At 44.8% G+C, this 14,579-nt stretch overlaps 1 protein-coding gene across 6 annotated transcripts in view; it reads left to right on the forward strand.

Moving 5' to 3' along the window:
• The window catches only part of KIAA0753, a 50,026-nt gene extending 37,314 nt beyond the window's left edge, over positions 1 to 12,712 (forward strand). For 5 of the 6 annotated variants that reach the window (XM_084764089.1, XM_084764087.1, XM_084764086.1 and 2 more), the window contains 4 exons: positions 892 to 973; positions 6,863 to 6,983; positions 7,406 to 7,630; positions 11,231 to 12,712. In XM_084764089.1, the coding sequence (XP_084620215.1) occupies positions 892 to 973; positions 6,863 to 6,983; positions 7,406 to 7,630; positions 11,231 to 11,348 (546 nt within the window). In that variant the 3' untranslated portion in view covers positions 11,349 to 12,712. Of the gene's footprint in view, positions 1 to 891; positions 974 to 6,862; positions 6,984 to 7,405; positions 7,631 to 11,230 lie in introns of those variants that run through there. The other variant, XR_014775838.1, reaches the window with a different exon arrangement.
• Positions 12,713 to 14,579: the final 1,867 nt, after the last annotated feature.

Consider the following 14,579-nt stretch of genomic DNA (forward strand, 5'->3'; position numbering starts at 1 on the left):
GCTTCACCTCTGCTCCTAATCACACTGCCGACTCAATGTGGCAGAGCCACGGGATCCTACTTTTAAATCCAAGCTTTGTTGCCAGCTGAGTGTATAACCTTGGTTCAGTCACCTGCCCTGTCTAAGACGTAAGGTGTTTGAGAACAGAAGATACAAAGCGTTTAGCACACCGTCTGACACAGCCCAGTAAGAGGTCCGTTCTGTTGTCACCCCATTAACAGTGACTTGTAATTCCAAAAACATAGAGACAAAAGTTGGTCCCACAGTTTGAACCATTGGCTTTTGCATCCATTGTTTATTGGCACCTTTCAGCTGCCTCTCCTGTCAAATCACAGATGTCCTCACCTAATTAATTTCCAGACTTCTACTTTCAGAATGACTCCCCTTTTCTTACACACTTGTAGACCTCAGACATCCTACTGGATAGTTCACGATCAGGCACTGCTCATGATTAACTTAAGTTATGTGATTAACTTTATTTCTCATTGCTAAATAAGAAATTATAAAGAAGATAATTTTTGGTTGTTTTTGAAAATTTAAAGACATACTGTTTGTCCTAGTCTTTTAACTGTTGTCCCTAGATCTAAGCTGTCCTAAGGAGCTGAAGTAGACAACATATGTCTCTTGAAAGACAAAACAAGATGAAAATACAGGTGGTCATAGATGGACAGGGGACATGATATGTCGATCACCACAGCAGCTCTAGGGGACAAGCTGCCTGAGGTTGCCGCGTGCTAGTCATGCTAGGCTTCCCTCATGACCTGATCACCGTCTGTCCTCGCAGACACCTGTTCTCATCAGTGTCTGTATGCTGAGCTGTTTCCATACTTACTACTTCTGGTTTATCATGAAAGTTACATTTTCTCATAAATTAAACTTTCTTTTTTAAAGAAATACCAGGAGACAGTTCGCCAAAGATATAATAAAATTGTATACGCTGACCCTCACTTATGGATGCACGAAGAAAGAAATGGTAGGTGTTTCTCCCTAATCCCATCTTCAATGTTTAACTCTGAAAAATTTCAAACATATTGAAAGGTTGATAAAAATCTGTCCAATGACGACCAAAACCCTCACCTTGCATCTGTGAGGTTCCCATGTCACTGTTTACCCAATCTGTCCTCCATTCATCTCAGCTTTACATTTCAGATAATCTTATCTTTGCATTTTAAAGTAAATGCTAGATAACAGCACATTTTACTCCACATTGCAGCATCAGCTTGAGTTTCTTATTTATTTATGGTTTTGTTTTGTTTGAGGTAAATTTACATATAAGGGATAGAGAAATGGCTTAGTGGCTGAAGCAGGAGAAGTGACAGAAGCTCCTGGGCCAGCTCGGCCGACAGATGCAACAAGAGAGCCTGTCTCAAACAAAGGGGGAGGTCCTCACTGACACCTGAGGTCTTCCTGACCTCATACTAGGATATTGCCTATGTGCTTATATCTGCATCAGCACACACACACACACATATTAACTTTTAAAATTTACATATAACACACAGATATTAACTGTGTCATTTGAGGAGTTTTGACAAATGGATCTATTTCTTACCCAAACTTCTGTCTAAGTGTAGCACACGCCATCGCTGCCCAAGTCTCCCCGTGCCCTTCCCAGTCAGTGCCCTACTTTAGGCAGCACTGTGCTTTTCAGTCATGGTGACTAATGTAGAGGTTTGAGTAAGTGCAACCTCTTCCTGGTGGATGTGTTCTTGTCTAGACCTTCTCAGTCAACATAACATTTTATAGCCTATTGTTGCTTATTTCCTGTTCCTACTATAGCGAATCAAAGCTTAGAGTGTTCCTTACTCACAAATTACTGAATTAGAACACAAACTTATTCTCTTATAGTTTGGGAGATCAGAAGGCTGAAAACGAGTCTTAAAAAGAAGTGGAGGTGCTGGTGGGATTCCCTCCGGAGGCTCCTGATGAGGGTCTGTTTCTTCCAGTTCTTTCAGTTCCTAAGGGTGCCTCCATTCCCCAGACACTCCTTGTTATCCAGTGTCTGTTTCCATGGTCAGCGCCTTCCCTCCTGTAGTCGGGCCTTTCTTTGTTTGCCTAGTGTAAAGATGCCTACAGTCACAGAGTACTCTCCCCACCCCTCTCAGGATCTTAACATCCCTTCTGCAGTGGAGGTAATACAGAACCCCGCTGCTGATGGTCCGTGTACCCTCCTGGTTGGCCCTCTCTCCAACCCCCTGTTCTCCTTCCTCTTTCTTCCTGAGTAGTGCTCCTTGGGATGTATGTAAAACATCTAATTTGCATGTTTGCAGGAGGTCTATATTTGGTTTCTTCTAGTTTGGGATTATTAAGAATAAATCTAAGGTGCTAGAGAGGTAGCTCAGTGGTTAAGTCCGTTTGTTGCTGTTGCAGAGTACCTTGCGTTCCCAACACAGATGATGACAGTAGGTTGTAGCTCCAGGTCCCAGGGATCTGGGTCCCTCTTCTGGCCACTGTGTCAGCAGACACACAGTGTATACACATGTGTAGCCAAACACTTATGTAGAATAAAAGTAAATAAATCTAAATGATTTTTTAAAAAGTTAATGATGAATCTAAAAGCAAGCACGGTGATCTGCTGAGGAGATGAAGCTGAGGCAGGAGGATCAAGACTCCTATCCTGGGGAGCATATGAATTCCAGGATTGCCTTGCTTACACACACACTGTCTCAAATAAATCTGCTCTAAACATAGTAATCTGTAGTCTTTGTGTGGACCATCAGTTTTAATTACTCTTGGATAAATACCTAAGAAGTAGACTTGCCAGGTCGTGTGCTGCATGTTCCAAACTGTATCAAAACCTGCCAGACTATTGCCAAGGAGGCTGAGCCTGTCAGCTCTCCTCTCGGTTGAGTTGTGCTTGCCTGCCTCTGTCAGTGGCAGCCTTTTACACTGTGTCCTTGTAATGAATCTGGCAGGGGTATTGGTATCTCACTGTATTTCAGTTTTATTTCTTTCTGACATTTTAAAGCATTATTTTTAGTTATATGTGTGTGCATGTGGGGCACACAAGATACTGGATTTCCATAGTGCTTGATCTCAAGTCAGTGGGAGTTGTCAGATGTGCTAGGACTGAACGCATGTTCTTTGCAAGAGCAGTTTATGCTCTTAACCACTGAGCCATCTCTCTGGGCCTTCAATTTCTTTTTCTTGATAAGTAATGCTGCGAACCCTTTCAAGGGATCAGTAGCTAATTGTTAGCATCAAAATGGAAAGCAGTGAAAGTTTTGCATTTGCTTATATTACCACAGGGAATAAAAGTTTTGAATAATGTCAAAACTAATAAAGATTAGAATTGAGCAGGAGAGGTATTCTGAAAACCTTGGCCACTACTAATTTCCCATTGTAACTAATGGCTTAAACCAGAAGGGAGAAATGTTGTGACAATTTTGTAATTTTGATTTCTTTAAAAACACAGCAATATTATAAAAATGTACTTTTGTTCTTATCCCAGGTATGGGGTGCTGGGCTGCTCTGGGCTGTCTGCAGCAACTGGCTGTGATTTGCCTCATGCTCTAGCAGAGGCATGGCTTTGTCAGCTGCAGGTAGTTTCTGAGATTGTGTGGTATTTGAAATTCCAGTAACTTTTCGGAGGACATTTAAGTGTTAGGGCCCCAATAGGCGAGGTTGCTGGCTGTTAGTCATCATGGGGCTTGGTGGTGGTTTGTTTGTAGTTGTGCTCAAAAAAGAAACAAGAAGAAAGAAATTAGTTCAAGGATCTCTATCTCTCTCCTCTTATCTTCTTTCTCTCCTAGCTAGTGATGGGTAAAACTGGGGGTGCAGGGAGGTAAAGGGTGGCAAAAAGAAGAACCCACATAGTAGCAAAATCCAGCTACAGCCAGTGGCATATAATTCTTAATGGGAGGTCCAAAATTGTTTTGTCTTCTTTTTATTTTTTATTTTTTATTTTATTTTATTTATTTATTTATTTATTTTTTGTTTTTGTTTTTTTGAGACAGGGTTTCTCTGTGTAGCCTTGGCTGTCCTGGACTCGCTTTGTAGACCAGGCTGGCCTCGAACTCACAGCGATCCGCCTGCCTCTGCCTCTCGAGTGCTGGGATTAAAGGCGTGCGCCACCACGCCCGGCTTGTCTTCTTTTTAATTGGGTGCCCCCCCTTTTTAATTATACCAATTATTTGTGTATTCTAGGCATACGTTCGTAAGTTTTGGGTTGGGTTGGGTTGGTTCTGTATTTTGTATTTTGCAATGCTGAGGCTCGAACCCAGGGTCTTGAGTGTGCACAGTGCACAGTGCACCTCTGAGCTGTCTTCCCAGTACTACCTTTTTATTTTTTTTTTTAAGGTGACGACTATATTCACATGGTTGTCTGACCAGTGTTCATTGCTATTTTCTCAACTCCAGAACATTTATTTTCACACACCTCTCCCCCAGAACAACCCTCTTTATGCATCAGTGCTTGCCCCACCCCCAGTACCTCCTGACAGCCATCACTCAAGTAGATGTTTTGTAGATTTTTTTTCCTGTTTATAGCCTAACTACTTCCTCTCAGTCATGTTCCAAGTTTTACTTCTGATAAAAGCCTCGATCATCTTTATATGTGGTTTCTTTTTTGTGGCTCAGGACAAGTTTGCCTGCCACTGAGGTGAGAGGATATTGTTTTCTTTTAGAAGCTTTACGGTTTGTTTGTTTTAGCTTTAATGTTTAGCCTTATGGTCCATCATAAATAGTCATTTGTAGTTTGAGGAAGAGGCTGGTAGATACTTGTTCTAGTTTTATTTGGTGAAAGAGACTTTGCTTTTCTCTTCCACTCTCAATACTCAAAACATTGACATTGCTAGGCTGATGCCATAGTTGCCTGGGAAGTGTCAGTCAAACCTGTTTTGACTCATGTTCATCTTCCTGACAAAGCAGTAGATGTGGTGAGTATCACCCCCAGTGGAACTTAAATCCAATGCATATTACACTTAACTAGAGTTGTGAAGGAAGCTGCAGGTTTGTGCTTAATGCCAGTTTATATCTCAAGATATGAATTTGAGTCATGGGTTTAGAAAAAGTATTCTCTATGTTAAACTTTGCCAGAACTATGGGCCATCTAACAACACTCATACACGCTTTCTGTGTTTGGGGGCATTTAGTTGTTACTGGTGCTGACAACCCCTGGCTTCTACCTCATGGGCGAATAATTGAATTGTTCTTCTGGGCCTAGTTTGTTTGATCTTACCTGTGCAGTACTTTTTCTTATACAGGCCAAGCAGCCATAAACAAAAATGCTGAGATACAGTGTGCTTCCAGAGCCTTAAAGGATTGGACTTTGCGATTTGAGATGCTCAGTCAATGAAGCTTATACGCATGTCCCAGAATCTAAACAACTCCTGCATGTGAAACATTTCTGGTCCCAAACAATTAGGAATACCCAACCTTTATTCTAGAGCTCTCTCCTTTTGCCCAGTTCTTACTTGTGCACTCCCACTGCCTGTCCTAGCAGGCTTCAGCTATTTGTCAAGGTGCTTCACCTTTCCCAACTAAGCCCCATGTTCCCTGAGGCCTAGAAAGTTTGTCAGTTAGTCACGCTGGCATCTTATCTACTGAGGGCACAGCAGGGATGTGCCTAACGATTGCGTAGTCGGACAGTGGGCATTTTAACTTTTTTTTTTTTTTTAGTTGGAGACAGGAAAGGGATGTGTTTTACCGATGGTTTGGCTATGTGCCACAAAGTTAGGTTGCATACTATGAAAGACAGTTTTAGGAGGAACTTAGTGTCTTTTCCTTTTAAGAGGACAACCTTTAATTTTAGTTGCTAATAAGTCTCTCTGTCGAGGCTGCATTAACATTTAGGAGGAGCTCTTTAGGGTCTGGGGAGATTGCTTAGCAGCTAAGAGATCACACTACTCTTGCAAAGGGCTAGAATTTGATTCCTAGCACTCAGGCTCAGGCAGCTCTCAACTGCTTATAAACGCAGCTCCAGGGCATCTGGCCCTCTTCTGATACTTATCAGCACTGCACTCCAGTGCATACACTCACACACAGACATACACATATAAATAATTAATTTAAAAAAAAATAGGAGTTCTCTAGAATATCAAGAACTGAAGTGAGTGTTGGACACTTGTACTTCTAGCATCACGAGACCACTCAGGAATCCAGGCCTCGTGTTTGTTGGCTCAGAACCAAACTTAAAGTGATCTTAGGGTATGTGGTGTCTAATGCGTTGCTTTCAACTCTGAGAATAACTGAACACTGATTGTACTCAGCAGCGGTAACATTTTTTACAGAGGCCGACCTCTGCAGTGTTTGTTCCTGACAGTGTGCGATCTCAAGAATGTGTATGAGTCAGAAAAGGTGTCTTGCTGGAACAACTTCACATGAGTGACAGGTTTTTTCTTCTACTTGAAGCACATTTAAAACTAGAAATCACCTGAAAATCAGGAGAGCTCTCAGGCCTGCAAGTTGTAGTTAATAAATTAGTGTTTTGACTCTCATTCAGATTTTTTTTATAACAATGTCCAGAGACAAGTTAGATCAGCTAATTAAGTGTTGGTGTCTGAGTGGCTTTTTTCTTCTTCAGTAATCAAAGGTTAAAAAACAAACTTCATGACTTCAGACCCCTGACTGGCAGCTGGGTCCCAGGAAAATGTTGTCTCCTAAAGTCTTGGAGATTGGGCAAGGAGTCTTGTGTACAGCCAGGGAGCAGTGCTCCTTTCTGAAGACTGGCTCTGCAGGGTTTTGCTTCTCTGTAACCTTAAACACCTTTGTGTGTGAAGAGCCTCTGCACCACTACCTATGTCTTACAAGGTCGTGTTAGAAAGATGGCTGTGATTTTCTTACAGCTGGTTAGTTACTACCACACTCTTAAGAAGGACACACTTTTTCTTGACAATAGTCATTTTATGCCTGTCCTTTCTAGACCAGACTACACCAGCAGTAAGTGAAAGACCTTTGGCTCCCCATCCAATCAAGGTCACCAAGACAGCAACTCCCAAGGACCCAGCCGTGAACATCTTGTTAGAAAGGCCCTGCAATGCCAAGTAAGTGGCAGTGACACTGTGTGATGTTTGCTAGTTGGTGGCACTGGGTGTAGTTAAATTCTACATCCCTTTAGTTCCCACATGATAGAAGTTGTTTTGAGCACGGTCTTGCAAACTCTGTGATGGATCAGTAAAATAGTGGTTCTGTGGTGGACATTGAATACTTGCATTGTAAGGGAGCCTCCAGCACTTGGCAGCATTTAGCTGGCTTTCAGTCCGGTCTGTACACGTTGTCCTAACACTTAGTGTGAGTTTTATTTCATCTGTGGAGCAGGAATGCTTGCAGTGTGGAGGATTATTGTAATAGAAAAATGCGTAGGATGCTGAGTTTGGTTCAGTATGAGGAAGGCAAACTATCGTGATACAGGAACAGTTCACCCTTGCTTACATTTGGATGCTTTGTCCTTCTTATGTATTCTCAGCTCACTGGAAGAAAGTATGGGAACACAGGAGGGACCAGAGAAGAGGGAGGCCCCCTTTCCCTCCACCAGAGAAGATCTCCATCAGAAAGAAGGCCGAACTCCCCTCTTTGTCCCAGCAGGGATGCGGCACAGCATTGGTGACTACTGTAGCCAATTTGAGCAGTTCCTACGGATCATATCCCATGAGGCTATAGGCTCCTTTAACCCATGGCTAATAGCTGAAAGGTCAGTAAAATTTCTGTGTCTCTGTTTACAAGCCAAGGACTGAAGTTTAGACTTGAAAAGAAACTGAAGGAAGGCCTGGCAAGGTCTTATTCTTTGGGGCTTTGGGGTTCCAGAAGCTGCTCATGGGCTGGTAGGCAGCTTCCCCTGTGAACTGCTCTTCAGATCAGGAGACCATGAAAACCATCATGGGCTCTGCCACCTGGAGGAGCAGAGTGCCCTTGAGTGTCCTCCTCTCCGGCAGACTGTCAGGCTGAGCTCAGGGTGCCGTAAAACACTGTAGTCTGAGAGACAACAAGAATGCCTTTTTCACAGTCTGGAGGCTGGGAGTTACCTAAGATTGGAGTGTCCGCTGAGTGTCCCTTCCTGGCTGGCTGACAGCTGCCTTCTTGCTCTGTCTTCTAGTGGCAGAGGTCCACTATCTCTTCCTCTTGGGCCACTATTCCCATCATGAGGACTCTACCCTTGTGACCTCATTTGAACTTCATTTCCTTCCAGGCTCAGGCCATCACACTGGAAGTCAAGGCTTCAATGTATGAATACAAATACTCAAATTGGGGCTGGTTTCTTGATGCTGTTGCTGGGAACTGTACTCCATGAGAGAGCACAGGTTTTGCTGGGCAGGAAATAGCCATTATGAAATCCTCATGACTGACACACACTGGTCTTGGCAAGCAAGTAGCTTCTGACTGCACTGCTTTTACTCACTTCCTCTGGTACCTCCTCTCGAGTACCACTTTATTACAGTTGCAAGGCATTTTTCATCATTGAGCTAAATAGTAGATCACTTGTATTTTTTCCCTTAAGTTTTAGACATGCCTCTTATTTTCATTCTTGTTTTATATATTTGTGAGCTTTTGGTATCCCTGTTTCTCCTTAAGTTATTGGAGGCCATGTGCTGCCCAGGGCTAGCTGTGTACTAAGAAAGAAGATGGCAGGGCTGGAGAGTTGGCTCAGAGTTTAAGAGCACTGACTGCTCCCCCCCCCCCCCCCCCCCCGAGGTACTGAGTTCAGTTCCCAGCAACCACATGGTGGCTCACAACCATCTGTAATGAGATCTGGTGCCCTTTTCTGGCCTTCAGGTGTACATGTAGACAGAGCACTGTATACCTCATAGGTAAATAAATCTTTTTTAAAAATTGGTCAAAAAAAGAAAGAAGATGGCTTAGGACTTCAGGGGCCCTGGATTCCAACATGGGACAAACAGAAAAATGGCAAAACCACTTCAAGAGAAGTTGCCAGTTAGGAAGCAGCCAGTGCAGACTGAGAGAAGACAGACAGAGGGCTTCAGGGGGGATGTTGCTTTGTGTAGAAAGCTGAGGGGAAGCTCCATGTCATGCTGCCAGCCCATGCTGTGCTGAGTGAGTGAGAAGTGCCCTGCGTCCCTCACAGTTTGCTGGAGGAGCAGTAGTGGGAGCAAAGAGTGAAGCAACACAGAGCCCAGCTGGTCCTCTGCTTCCAGAAGTGACATACGTGGTGATTTGGACCACTTCTCCCCTGAGGATAACTGTTAATAGAAAAGCTGGGTTAAAAATAAAGTGCATACACTTGAAGGCATCAAGATACTAACTAGGTAATGAAGAGTAACTAGGTCAGGACCCTGGAGAGAAGAGCTCCGCCCACAGCGTGGTGCTGCATGATTCAGTCTGGAGAACCCTGCTACACTCTCCTCAGGTCAGAAGGCAGAGGCTGGAACCCAACAGTGCCACGCTAAAGCTACTGCCTTAGTGAAGTTTCTTCACTTTGTTGTTGATGGTGCTAGTATTGAACCCAGGAGCTTGTACACTACACTCCGGGCCAACCCCTCGACTACTGTGCTGCAGCTCCAGGCTTTGTGTTACATCCAATTGAAATCTTGAGTGGTTGCGTTCTCTGTGAGTTCAGCTGACCTGGACGTAAATGGGTCTTTTTAGGGGCTCCATTCAATGCCACATCTCAGTTGCTGAGGTGACTCTAGAAGCTGTTGCTCCCCAGGCTCCATATGTAAACAAACATATTTTCTCTGGGGGAAAATCATATCATCACGGGAGACTTAATCATATTTCTATAATTTTCATAAACAGTGTCTATTTTATAGTGAAAATAGGCAATAACAGCGTGTCCCCAGCACCTCCAAATAGTGAAGCTGTTTACAGCCTCAAGTGGAAATAAAAGACTCAACTTAGAATGTTGCCAGAGGGCTGGCAGCTAATCAAAATATAAACATACATCTGAAGCTAAAAAATATACTTTCTGAAATAAGGAATACATTGGATACAACAGGAGGGAGATTTGGAAGCTTGGAATGTGGAGCTGTGTGTGTGTGTGTGTGACTGAAGTGGTGCAGAAAGGCAAAAATAAAGATGAAAAGTAAAGATGCGGTGATTAGGAACATAGAAGACCAAGCAGTGTGGCTAATACGTGTGAGATTATGATCTTAGAAGGAGAGAAGAATAAGGAAGTGAATCTGAAACAATCCGAGAGACAGTGGCTGTCAGTCATCTGCAGAGTTACAAAGGCCATGAGGATATAAGACACCCTCCAAACCCCAAGTGACTCTGAAGATGTCTCCATATATATTAGTTAGAGAGGGAAAATGGTGATTTATAAGGGAGAAGCCTAGCAGACATCACCACAATTGAGTGGCCAAAATCAGCAGTCATCAGTAAAGGGACAAGCACTGAGGGGACACAGCATCCCTCTTTTGTTCTAGAAACATGTAGCTGACAGTGATTGTAAGAGCATACTGGACAAGCCCAGATGTGGGGCCAGTGTGAGGGAAGAAAAAGCTTTACTCCTCAAGAGAGACTGAGGAGTGTGTTACAACTGAAAGTAGTCTAGAGAGCCAAGACAACTAAATGGCCTGGATTGGATCCTGGACTATAAAAAGTGTTAAGAGCTGGGCGTGGTGGCGCACGCCTTTAATCCCAGCACTCCAGAGGCAGAGGCAGATGGATCACTGTGAGTTTGAGGCCAGCTTGCTCTACAAAGTGAGCCTTAGTACAGCCAAGGCGACACAGAGAAACCCTGTCTCTAAAAACAAAACAAAACAAAAAAGTTTTAAGGATGTTCTTAGATGTTGCTTGGATGGTTGGCAAGGTTTGAACAGTCTGTAGGTCAGGTTAGATAATGGTTTATAGTGATGTTACCACAGCTGTCTACAGTGTGTTTCTAGGACACACTGAAGTTCTTAAGGAGTGCAGGTCTGCAGCACACTCTCCAACAGTTCAGATGAAAAAGGCTGTGTGTTTTGTGTACAGGCATGTTTATGTAGAGGAATCTGGGATTTGGAGGGCCCTGCCCTTTCCCACAGAGAAAGCTTGCACCTTTCTGACCTGGGGCTGGGTTGTGGCCAGGTCATTCATTTCCAGTCACCTCTAATGTCAGTCATCTCAGGGGTTAAGTCCATTTTTGTCTGTCTTGCTGGGCGTGGGGATCTAGGTACTACCATCTTAACACCTGGGTGAGCCAAGCTCTCGCCCCTTTCTTCTCCAGAAGCATCCTGGCTCTTCCGGGCTTCTGGATCTTTGCACAGTTCCCGAGTTGATTCACTAGGTTTCCATGAATACTGATCAGTTCTGTGTTTTGCTGCCCACGCCTTCAGCTGTATCCTTTGTCTTCCAGCTTTTCAGATGAGCTGGTAGATGAAGCGCTGGGGGCCGTGGCCGCGGAACTGCAGGATATGTGTGAAGACTATGCAGAAGCTGTGTTCACCTCAGAGTTCCTAGAGGCTGCGGCATGAAAGCTGTCCAGGCAGGGCCCTCAGATCCCTGCAGGAGGGACAGCACACCCTGGTGTCAGCCCATGGGGAGTCTTTGTCCTCAGTGCCCACTGCAGAGATATGGCAGTGAGGTCATCCTCACTCCACACTCTGTCTTAACAGTGGTTCTGGAAGTTATGAAAGGGTGGGTTATATTTACTAGTGCCTGAGGAGCACGAGAGGACTATAATGGTACAACAGTTTTAGTATAATTTTCCTACTGAAATGGTGTGTTCATTCCTCTGACTCAGTTTGGAGATCAAAATGTTTTGAAAGGTAATGGATAAAGATATTTCACGTAGGGATTCCAGCCTCTGTTGAGCCCACAGGGGTTGGGGGGTGGGAGTCAGTGCTAAGCCAAGTGCAGTTACTGTTTGGTCCCAGCACCTGGCTCCTGTTGGCAGATGTGTTCCTCACATTGTCACTGGTGGTGTCCTTACAGGACACCTGTCTCTACTGGGTAGCAAATGACATGGAATGCAGAGTGGCAATGCCACCAAGCATCTGCTCAGCAGCAGTAGAAGTGGGCAGCCCAGCATGTATGCCAAGCACACCTTTCTCCAAGGCTCACTTCCTAGGGGGTTTTCACGTTTTCAGTTCCTCGGAGTCATTTATTGCTGTTTTGACACATGCTGGTATAAAAGGCATTTCTCTGAGTGCAGAAGAGGTTTGAGGACAGGAGAGGGCAGTCCATCCCTATGCCAGCTTACTCTCCTAGAGGGTAGAAGCTTCTCTCCTCACACAGAGCATCCCGTCTGGAGGAGGGAGTCAGTCAGTGGGTGAGTTGAAGACTTCTGGACTCCCTAGAGAACTGAAGATGCCCTTGTGGCCTTTTGAAGGCCCATAGGTCCTGCTGCCAAGATTTTCAGAAACTCTGAATTGAGAAAAAGAAAAGGAACATGTGTAAAAATGAGGCAACTGCCTGGAAAAAAAAAGTCTGCCTGGGTCAAAATTTGCTGCCTCAGCTATTTGCATGAGGCTTGGTGATAGAAATGTGAAGAGCAAAGGGGGAGACACGCGCAAGGACTAATGTGAACCTCACTTCTGTGAGGGCCCAAAGTGGCCTCCTGGGATTGCTTCTAAGGTACCAGAAGTTCAGGTGATGATTTAAGCTTCTTGGTCACACTTATTTGTGCAAAATTAATTTATGTTTACTATTTTCCTGCTTAATATTACATAACCTCACTGTAAAGGGCATTAAGAGATTCATAAGTCTTAGGTCTGGAGGGTTAAGCATGTGCTTAAGCCAATAGAAGCACTTGTCATTGGTAGTGTAACGTCATTTGTATGCAGTTTTTACTGTGCTGATTAAAAAAATAAATAAACTCAGTATTTTAAATTGTGAACATGTCTATTTGAAATAATTTACATCTCCTTTTCCCTACAGGCAATGTGAAATGGGATTTACAGAAACCACTGAGAATACTTTTGTATTTGATGTGAACATAGTGGACTATTTGCCACCTCAGAGAAAAATAAATGCTAATAAAGCCTAACATTTATTGAGCACATACTAGAGTATTGCTCTAAAAGTGTTCCCTGCACTAACTTAATGCTTGTGTATTCTGTGTGAGACAGATACCATCGCACCCCCACTAATAGATTCGAGTAGGAAGGGAGAATTTTTGCCAGCTGGCCAATGTCCATGAGATAGACCCTGGTCACGGAGTCACCCATTCCCATGACGAGTACTGTGTCAATGTGCTCCCACTCTCCTTGTCCCCACGTAGTGTCCCTAGACACTGCTAAGTACTTCCTGCTGCAATCTGTCCTTGAAGGTCTGGCCCGGCCTTCTCTACCAGTTGACCTCCACTAGCTAAGGTGGTTGAGCCTCATCCCTGCCTCGTGCCCAGGGTCTGCTTTGTAGCCCAGACCGGCAGCCACAGTGAGACACAGGAGAGAGCCACAAGAAATGGGAATTTGGAAATGGGAATTAAATGCTCTGGCTCTATAAATGTGCCTTTCGGACAGGACAGCCTGGCAGCCAGACCACTAGAATTTTTGCTTCGTGAGCACATGTGAGTTATTCCCTAACGCCCTGCAGTTTTCTCATGACGTATTCACAGCCTGTGTTAAAGAGAACCATGCATGAGTTGAGTACGCTTGTGTGGCATGAGCTCCCTCGGTGTGCTGAGACGCCTGTGTGCTCTTTAGTGCTCCCTTCTGTAGGCTCTTTCACTGTCTGGCTAGAAGCCTCCACCTCTTCAGTCCTTGTCTCAGGCGGACTTGAGGGCAGGGATTCGGCCTAGCACATAGTTGCTGCTCTGCAGCTTCACTTGAATTAATATATAGAGGATGGATCACATTCAGTAAAGTCCACAAATGCCTGTTGACCTTGTGCACCCTGGCAGATGGCCATCTAGGAGGGTGCACGTTGGCTCCTAGGGTCCACTCCCATTGATTTCCAACTCCTTGTGGCAAACTTCTCTCCCTCTATTTAGACTGCTATATGTGGTGGTGGTCGGGTGTCTGCCTCAGCTGCTCCTGGGCCTTAGTCTGGCTGCTCCTGTTAATTGGATGTGGGACAGGCCCAAGGCTAGAAAAGTGAGTTGGGGTGGAGGCAGGAAGGTGACCCTCCCCCCTTGGTGTGATCGCCATTCCTGTACCAGGGTGGGATGCTGAAGAGGAGCAAGGGTGATGAGGGAAACTCCTCCGCTTCTTCTCCCCCACTCGGTCCAGGTTCCTGCCTCCCTGAACTGGAGAACTCCAGGAGAGTGGGCAAAAGAGGCAATGCTGGGAGGGGACACAGTGCCACTGGCTCGCAGGTGAAAGAGTGACCCCCTGAATACAGTGTTAGTGTCTTAGCTTGACACCGGTAGGAATTCCCTGAAACAACTGAAAACCAGAGTATACCCTCACTATGACTCCTGGTCACCATTGAGGTACCCGCTGGAGCAGTGGTTCTCAATGTTCCTGATGCTGTGACCCTTTATTACAGCCCATGTTGTGGTGGCCCCAACCATAAAATCATTTTTGTTGCTACTTCATTACTGTGACTTTGCGACTGTTATGAATCGTAATGTAAATATCTGAGTTTTCCGGTGGTCTTTTGGGGGTTGTGAGCCGCAGGTTGAGACCTGCTGCTCTGGAGGCTTCCTCTAAGCAAGCCATGCAGAGCAGAAGGCAGGTACCTATCAGTGCTGACGTCCCATGAGCTCACAGCTGGTGCTAGAGCTGTTTCTAGTCAGTTTCAGCATGGGTGTGCATCTCAGC

This window comes from Acomys minous, assembly GCF_964271855.1.
Source record: "Acomys minous genome assembly, chromosome: 16".
In the NCBI taxonomy this organism is placed as follows: Eukaryota; Metazoa; Chordata; class Mammalia; order Rodentia; family Muridae; genus Acomys; species Acomys minous.